Here is an 8,625-nt window from a genome sequence, read left to right as displayed (position 1 = left end):
ACAAAAAAAAATGCCAGTGTTGTTAAATCCAGCCAAAATGTTAAATCCAGACTTAACAAAAAATACAGCTATATTTTAAACAAAGTTGTTTTCTTGCTTCTTTATTTCATTAAGAAAAAAAAAAATGTATCCAAAATTGTGTCACCTCCCCGATAGTGGAAATGCCTTACATTAAGTCCTCTTCTCTTAAGATCAGCTTCCACACTGAAGAGGGTTGTGGTTTGTCTCACCTGTTAGTTCTTGGGGATGTTATGTTTACTTACCATGAAAATATGGAAATTGAGAGTTTTTGATTGGTCGCGGTCAGTGAAACTAGATTATACATATTTTGATTCTGGAAACCGTCTGATTTCCTGTGCATCTCTAAAAACATATATTATTTTGTAGCTTTTACATCCACACTTATGTACTTATTTTGTTCAAGGTAAACCAGAATAAGCACCCACCACCCTCTACAATCATTCTAATTTAGTTTCCAGTGTTTATTCATCTTTGTACACTGCAACACAGTTTCACAAATTTTCACGAAATGAAAAAGAAACATCTTTCAAAAACCGCTCTGAACATTTTGTTTCCAGTCAAAACACAATTGGACAAATAGTTACAATATAACTTATAAATTAAGCAGCAAAAACAAATGATGAAATTAGAGCCACAGGATCTGAACAGAAAAAAAAAAAAAAAAAGAAGTAAAGTATCGAACATTGCAGTTTCCCTTCGTGAGCAGGGCAGACATCCATCCGTCCCAAACTGTAAAGCTTATTTGAATGACATCCTGCTGAAGGTTCTAACATTAAAAAAAAAAAAGCTCCCAAATACATGGCACTCTGTTCTTAATTAAAAAATATAAATTGCATAGCTGAAAGCAATAAAGCTAGGAACAATTCTGATCGCCGTTCAGCACTTTTATTTTAAGTTAAGAAACGCCAAGTGCTATTCCTACGCTAGTCTGGACTTTCTCTACCAGCATGTCATACCAAAAGCATCTCCCCTGCATATAAATAAAAAAAAATTGTAATAACAAAACATGTTATTGCTTCGAGTCAAACAAGCACAGTCCAGCCAGTTTAGCACGGCCTTCGCCAGGCAGATATACCTAAGATAAATTACTATCAAAAATGTAGAGAGAAAAACTGCATTGTTTCCTAAATTGTCCTCACCTCTCACTTATTTAGGCGGGATGTTGCAGCTCTATAGAATATGGGATATATGGCAAAACATAAAAAAAAAATGGAAATGACTGCAGCAAGAGCCTGGCTAATGTCCATAACTATGAAGATATAAAACAAAATCTACTTCTTCAGTTAATTTTTACATCTAGATAGATGTAAAAATTCATCCAGGCTGTAAAGGCAACTTGATATACAAATTTGGTGTTCAGAATCCCCAAACTCTCTCTGTTAAGTTCATCGTCTGTCATTACTAATGAGCGTTTTGATCAAATTGAAATTTTACAACCAACAGCTGCTAAGGTGGTCGTGCACACTGAAACACAAAAGCAAGTTTTTGATATCGTAACTTTTGATTTTATAAGAGAGGGACTACGACGTACCAAAACAAGCCGAGTTTTGGCTGAACTTTCAAAGTTGTTTCCACAATCGCACTGTAAGGATCTTTTCCCAGCCTGAGCCGACGGGAGGAACAACAGAGACAAGAAGTTCTTCATCAAAACGATTTCTATAGTTTACACGGAGAATCTTTTCTTAGATTTGGTCAGACGGATCTGCCGTTAAAACCCAACACCGCAACAGTGAGCTCACAATCAACCGGAGAAAACTTCATCGTCATTATGTACACCAACGTTCGACAGCAGCAGAACAAATTAAGACAAAGAAGAAGAATTGGTTTATGCCTCTAACACTCCAGCTGCACTTGTTCCATAGAGCTTTCTGCACCTTACAGAGTTTGACAACTATAGGCAGGTCTCCTCTAATTCAACTTCTTAGTAAGGCACCTGATTACCGTTATCCATCGCTTGCGATTATTGCACATAAACAAAATGTGGAACCCCAGCCAGACGTTTAGCTAAAATAATCAGTTATTTTAGCTGTGTGGCAGAATGTGTGGCACTATTGCAACAAACTTTATTGGGTCACAAGTCATCAGGTCAAGCCGACGTTTCACGATGAGATGAAGAACATGATGCTAGAAGAGACAACTGGAGGTTGGTGTTAGTCAAGTGCCGTGGTTTTCCCAACTACCGTCTCTTCAGAGATTGTAATACTAACAAAAGTTGTGAAAAAAAGGAACAATAAAGCTCACAATACTTGGACCACAAGCAGATGATTTAAAGAGGGCAAATTCACAGAGCCCCAAAATTGGCACTTTTGGCAATATCTGATTTTCTTCCTTCCATGTTTGTTTACAACAGACGCACACAAAATAAATAAAAATACACATGATGTATATGAAAGCAGATGTCTTTGTCCTTGGGAGAAAATGGGGATTTTCTCATGAGCCACCTTCAGAGCCATCTGCCATCCACTTTGTTAATGAAATAAGGTGATGTCAGAGGCATAAACATGCAGATAAGTCTGAGAGACACTTCTGGGATAAAGCGTAGGCGTCCAGCATCAAAGCTTTCGGCTGTCCAGCCTTAACCAGTTGACACCTTGTCTGACGTAGCGGACCATGAAGCTCATATTTGACATCAGGCTCAGAGGGCCCATGGAGGCGTCCAGCTCTGCGAGCACACCTGAAACACACATTTAACGGAAACAAAATATTTAAAAAAGATCATCGTTTGGTGCAGAGATGTATTTTTTATATATATAAGGTTTATGGTTTAAATGCTATATGAGACATGTTAACACTGTGGAACAATGAGTCACTGTCACCGAGTCAACTTCCTATTGAGCTCCAATTACAAAATGTGATGCGTAGGATATTTTATGCAAACATCCCACGGTCACGCACCACAAACCTTATATTGGTGTGTATTCACTGTGCAGTTTTTGGGATCTGAGTTTTAAATGTTTAACATCTTTACAGTATGGACTTAAAATCAACATAAACATGTTTTTCCATCTGAGATAATCTTATTGCTAATACAGTTACTCTGTCTAAATAAAAATGTGTTTTAAGAAAAAAAAAAGTACATTAAAAACAATTCAGAAGGTGAAAACCACCTTGCTGTCATGGAAGGTAAACAACAACAGCATCACACCACACATCACCTAAGGCTAAAGCACAGCAGAAATAAAGACTCAGAAAAGCTCATTTTTTGGATTTCCAGATGTTAGCTAGCTAACCAACTAGCTGGAGGGATTTTTCTTTCTTACCGCTGCCTTTTAATGCCAGTTCCTCTGCCTGCTCCCAGATGTCATGAGCACTCAGAAATAATGTGGTGATGTTGACGTAGGAAAAGGCCACTTGTTCTATGTCTTGAGGAATCAACACAGTGCTGCCGTCTGCAGAGCCACTGTGGTTTGAACCGGTACCTGAGCTGGTGCTGGCTGGAGACGGCACGCCGGGGGATGGGTTTTCTGCTAGCCTAAAAGATGAAATATAAAAAGCTTAAACCCGATGTAGGGTTGCAAACATTAAATATGTTTTTATTTTTATTTGGGGGTGGGGGGAATGACTGACTTTGCTGACGAGGGCTGTTTGCGTGACACCTGAGCGAAGTTCTGAAAGATAAACCGAATATTTTACAATACGACTAACAAGCAGAGATGATAATAAAGCATGTATAACTTACTTGAAAGTGATCCGTAAGTGTCTTTGAAAATTTTGTTGCAGCTTTTTGTTTGTGGCGAAACATGGCCATGTGAAGAAGAGACTGGCACTTTAAACTGCAGGAAAGATACAAAAATTACTCAAAAAATGTGTCAGAAAACAATGAGAAAATCATGAGGTGAAGACATGGCATTTCTGCAGTTTAACCACCTCCCATAACGCTAAATTAAGAGAAGGGGCTTCAACTTACCATAAAGCTAAAAAGTCGTTTTCTGGGGGTGAAGCTGATGAGTCCACTGGGTTTTTAAGTTTCAGAACAAATCTGTGAGAATGAGAGATAAACACAGCACGAATCAGGACAATTTTTTAAATCACACCATTACTGGAAGCTTGCCTCACATCTGTAAGAAGATTTCAGTGCCAAGTGTGTGAAAAGCATTAGAGAATCGGCCCCCAAACTTTTCTGAAAGCATCAGTGTGCATTAAGCCCCTGAAGCAGTGTCAAAGAAACATGAAGTCTTACTTGAGCAGCTCCACCGTCTCTGCAAGCATCGTATAGGAAGACCCTGAAATCTGTGGATCTTTCTCCATGGCAATGCCACTCTCAACAAAGAACATGGCTGCCTCCAAGTAGGTGAAAGCTTTACTAAGCTTGTCCTGCTGCACAGACGTAACAGAATACGAGAGTAAAAAAAAAAAAGCAGCGACATGCTGTATGGAGTGTGGTGCATTTAAAAAAAAAATTAAAAAAAAGAATAAGACCAACTTACCTCAGCGTCTGCCTTGTGCTTCAGTTTTTTTGCCTCTTTTATGTAATGGTTCACTGGATACTGCCTGTGAAACAAAATTATTTTACTCTACAACTCGATGTGAGTGACTCTACTGATGCTACGTGCTCATCCAGTAGGAGTGAACGCTGCAAGTTAATGACTCAATGCAATCTGCTGGATTTCATTGAGCAAACTTTTTAAGTTTCTAAGGAAACTTAAAAAGTTTCCTTAGAAACTTTTTAACCTACTTTGAATAATTAACTGAGCTTGATAACTAGGATCAATGTGTACTTGACTTTGAATCTGTGTGATCGGATTCAATTTACTGTTTTTACGAAGCGCCTTGAGACACCATGTGTGGTGAATCTATATGAATTTTAAAAACCAATCAAGTCCACCAAAACATCTGACATCGTGTAGGAAACATAAAAAAAACAATAAACACAGTCTCTTGCAAAAAGATAATGTACACCCCTTTGACATTTTCTACATTACCACCAAAAACTTCTAGTGTATTTTATATCGTTTATAACCCAACTCTGCTTTTCTAGCGTTCTCCGACAAACCTCTGAGGCCAGAACAGAACAGCTTAATTACACAAAGGATGAATAACTTTTGAATTTATTTTTGGGTAATCAGGGTAAAGGAGACTCAATGCAAGTGGAGACCACACTTTAAGATTTTATTAGTTAAAAACAAAACGGTGACAAGCATATTGCTGCGTAACGTCCCACTAGAATGCACCGACATGTGTGGCTGTAAAATTACAGTCACACATGTAATTTTGTGTTATATAGGAAACACTATATAAAATGACTATAAAAACTATTTCCAAACTGAGTGCAAGGAAAACTTGGAATTGTACCTCTTGTCGAAATGCAGCAAGGATCTGTTGCTCACAGCTCCTCTTTGGGGCTTTAAAGTTGATGGCACATCAAGGCCGCTCTTTGGGGTCTTGGCCTGACACAAGGAGACGCATTAGGTTGAAAACTTTAATTCATATCTTACCACTTATGGTAGTGTTTGAACAATTACCTTCTTATGAAGTGAGAGTTGCGGGTGTTTTCCTTTAACTGTCTTGTGCTTGTTGGAGTCCCTACCCTTGGTATTCTCCTTACTGGTCTTTAGTACCATTGCCGAACAGGGATTCTGTACCTTTGGAGGTTTAGTGGCGTCTTTGGATGTTGCCAGGTCCTGAGATGTTTTCTTAGCCTTCTTTTGCTCCTTGTCTGGTTTGTTGGAACTCCTGTGTGAAATATAGATCACAAGAGTTAGAGCAGCAATGTCTTAGTATGTTAAATTCAAATTTTTCCTTTTGGTATCACTGGACGTACTCTACTCTCACAGAAGCACGACTTAATGAGGTATTCTTGTTTTCCAACTTAAGTTTCTTCTTGGGAGGACTTTTAGTCTCAACCTGAAAAAAAAAAAAAAAGGAAAATAAAAATCACAGTAAAATAACATTTTCTGATAAGAATGAGCACAATCTCTTCCGTGCCACACAAATTCCTCACATTTTGAGACTTTTTATTGCTTTTTCCAGGTCTGTGTGCTTTAGAGGACTCTCTGCTTGCTTCATCCTTCTCTATGGCCAGCGCTGGTCTCTTTGCATTGCTGGAAATCCCTTTATTATTACTGGATTTCAGGGGGACTCTTGAGAGCAGACCGATATCAATCCTCACCAGCAGGGATTTAGGAGGCTGGTGTTGGTCCCACCAACCCTTTGCTGCCTCAGAGGCCTTATGCGAGTGCTTGTGGGTTGATTTGTGAGGCACCTCGGTCTCTGTATTGGTTTTGGAACAGCTGACTCTGACCGGAGCAGCAGGCTGGGCGGGGCTCTGAGCCGAGCAGCAGCAGGATTTAGGATACTGAACGCCACAGGTTGGACAGCGACTGTGCAACCCAGGAGCGACTTCCGATCCAGCCTTCTTATGTTTGGCGTATTTAGATCTTTTAGCATCTCTTTTAGTGTCCTTTTTGTGTTCCGTTGTTTTCGATTTTACTTTGGGATTGTCTGTGAAATGTTGCTCCATTTTTGGGGTTGCGAGTTCCTCAGACTTACCACCGAGCGCTGCCTCAGTGCGATTCGGGCCCCCTGCCGCTGAGGGCTTTGAGAGTCTCTTTGAACTGCTGCTGCTGCTGCTGCTGCTGCTGTGCCTCCCTCCATCAGAACAGCTTGTTTTGCTATTGTTCTGGCAGAAAGAAGCATCCTGAATGCTTTCGCTGCTCTGCTGAGTAGCAGCCATGTTGTCTGTGAGCGCTCTTTGCTGAGAAAAGGCCTTTGATTCCTCACTGGCATCTGCACTGGTCTGCTTGGGGGTCTGACGACCAGTACTGAAGGTCTGCAGATGGGAGCCAACCCGCTCTCCCAGCTCCCAGTCCCGATCACTTGCTGTCGGAGCATCAGGCTATAAAAAGAACATAAAAAATATTTAAAATAATAATAAGAAAACATAAGTATGTGAGTAATTTATTTGGTGATAATTAAAACAGTAAAATGAGCCAAGACCTCTATTTCAATTAGTTTGCTCTCTGTGGGTTTTGGAGGCTCTTTAATGGAAATGTCGCTGTCTGACTCCAAGCTGCTGTCACTGGAGCTCCTCATCTCTGCATCACTGGAATGTGTGGCTTCTAAGGAACTGAAAAAACACAAATGCACGCAGATTGGTATTAAAAAGTAGCCATTAGTAATCATCAATACATGCAACTGAAACCAGATGTTTTTATTCAATCAATAAAACATTTTCGCTTCAATATTGGTTATTAATTCAGACTAAATTGGTCCTAATTTAGGCCAACAAGGACAACCAAAATCTGTTAAATGCCAGAATATTTATTAATTTTTCAATCAGAAGTTTACACATATCAACATTACCATGCCTTCAACTAACTTGGGGAAAGCCTGGAGATGTTACTAATGTAGGGGTGTGCAAAGTGTGGTTCGGGGCCCGTTTCTGGCCCTTGAAAGAAATTTGTACGGCTTGTGATCACAAGTCAAGAATGGTAAAAAGGAGGTATTGATACACTCCACAAAATGTATAGCATGGGTCACTTTCTTTAAAGTTCTGTAGGGCAAAGTTAGCATAAGATGTGTATTAAAGAATAAACCAAGTTCTCAGGCATATAACAGCTAATAGCTCTGTTATAGCCATCCAAAAATGCTAAATTGCCAAAATCTGAGGGAGTTGAATTTCCTTCCACAACACAGATTTAAGAATGGTTGAGCTAAAATTCATATACTCACTTTGAGGAGTTCAGCCGGTTAAAATGAGATGAATCTTTACTGGAGAATTCAAGGCTTTCTGAAAAGAAACAGGGACGGTTAGTTTGATCGTGAGATTTTGATAAACTAAAATAGTAACTGATCAGCAACAATGTGAGAGATTGGTAACAACAGAAAGCAATTCTTCTTAGTGGCGCTATAGATGGATATATAAATTATTAAACTGAAGTTTTACTAAAAGCTCTTTTATCTTTTTAGTCAACATGTTGATCTGAAATTATATTCCAATGTATTTTAATCTGTGTTTAAATACATCTAATATTTTAAACTTCACCATACCCATATAAAGGCCTGCCATCCAAAACAACAACTCCAGATATAATGGATTCATTTAGCTGTGCCGATTGCTAAAGACAAGCCAAACATTACTCACTTTGTTCTGGACATGATGAAACTTGTTCTGCTTCCTGCAAGGATGGAAAAATAAATATGAATTGTATTACTCATCTGCAGATTTGTTTTGGGATAAACCGTATAGTTAGAACATAATAAGAGGAAAAAGCTTGGAATGCTAGAAAACATATGAGCATTTTTTTTCCAAAACATGGAAAAAATTGAATGGTTAAGCTTTGATTTTTGACCTTGGCTGGGACTGGAGACTTGGATGGTTCATAGGTTGGAGTGTGTATTGCTGTCAGCAGAGGGGGCCATGGGCGAGTCATTTCCTGTCAAACACAAACATGTCGACATTCATTCATTTAGAAAAAAAAACAACAAAAAAAAACATGGTTGATTCACAACCATCTGTTTTGAACAAGTTCATCTGTTCTATAAAGTAAACTAGAACTGGAGAAAATGTTATTAAAGTAAGACTGGAATACAAAAGATCTCAAAACCTTATCGGTTATTATTATGAGTTCACAAGTCAAGCTTGAGAAAATACAAAAGGCTGTT

The 8,625-nt window shown here is 38.9% G+C and overlaps 1 protein-coding gene across 1 annotated transcript in view; it reads right to left on the bottom strand.

Annotated features, from left to right (window-relative positions):
• Window positions 1–467: 467 nt before the first annotated feature.
• aff1 (AF4/FMR2 family, member 1) overlaps window positions 468–8,625 on the bottom strand; it is a 24,758-nt gene continuing 16,600 nt past the window's right edge. Inside the window, exons 20-34 of the mRNA XM_016674730.1 lie at window positions 8,313–8,396; window positions 8,105–8,138; window positions 7,693–7,750; window positions 6,958–7,087; window positions 5,963–6,856; window positions 5,783–5,865; window positions 5,484–5,694; window positions 5,314–5,414; window positions 4,449–4,512; window positions 4,202–4,338; window positions 3,929–4,000; window positions 3,701–3,794; window positions 3,589–3,629; window positions 3,282–3,493; window positions 468–2,695 (exon numbers count right to left, since the gene is read on the bottom strand). Coding sequence (XP_016530216.1) covers window positions 2,574–2,695; window positions 3,282–3,493; window positions 3,589–3,629; window positions 3,701–3,794; window positions 3,929–4,000; window positions 4,202–4,338; window positions 4,449–4,512; window positions 5,314–5,414; window positions 5,484–5,694; window positions 5,783–5,865; window positions 5,963–6,856; window positions 6,958–7,087; window positions 7,693–7,750; window positions 8,105–8,138; window positions 8,313–8,396 — 2,337 coding nt within the window. The 3' untranslated portion in view covers window positions 468–2,573. The remainder of the gene's footprint in view (window positions 2,696–3,281; window positions 3,494–3,588; window positions 3,630–3,700; window positions 3,795–3,928; window positions 4,001–4,201; window positions 4,339–4,448; window positions 4,513–5,313; window positions 5,415–5,483; window positions 5,695–5,782; window positions 5,866–5,962; window positions 6,857–6,957; window positions 7,088–7,692; window positions 7,751–8,104; window positions 8,139–8,312; window positions 8,397–8,625) is intronic.

The sequence above is a fragment of the Poecilia formosa genome, unplaced genomic scaffold (assembly GCF_000485575.1).
Source record: "Poecilia formosa unplaced genomic scaffold, Poecilia_formosa-5.1.2 Scaffold100, whole genome shotgun sequence".
NCBI classification, from domain to species: Eukaryota; Metazoa; Chordata; class Actinopteri; order Cyprinodontiformes; family Poeciliidae; genus Poecilia; species Poecilia formosa.
Note: the sequence above shows the minus strand (reverse complement) of the source record. Positions and strands in the feature narration are given on the sequence as shown.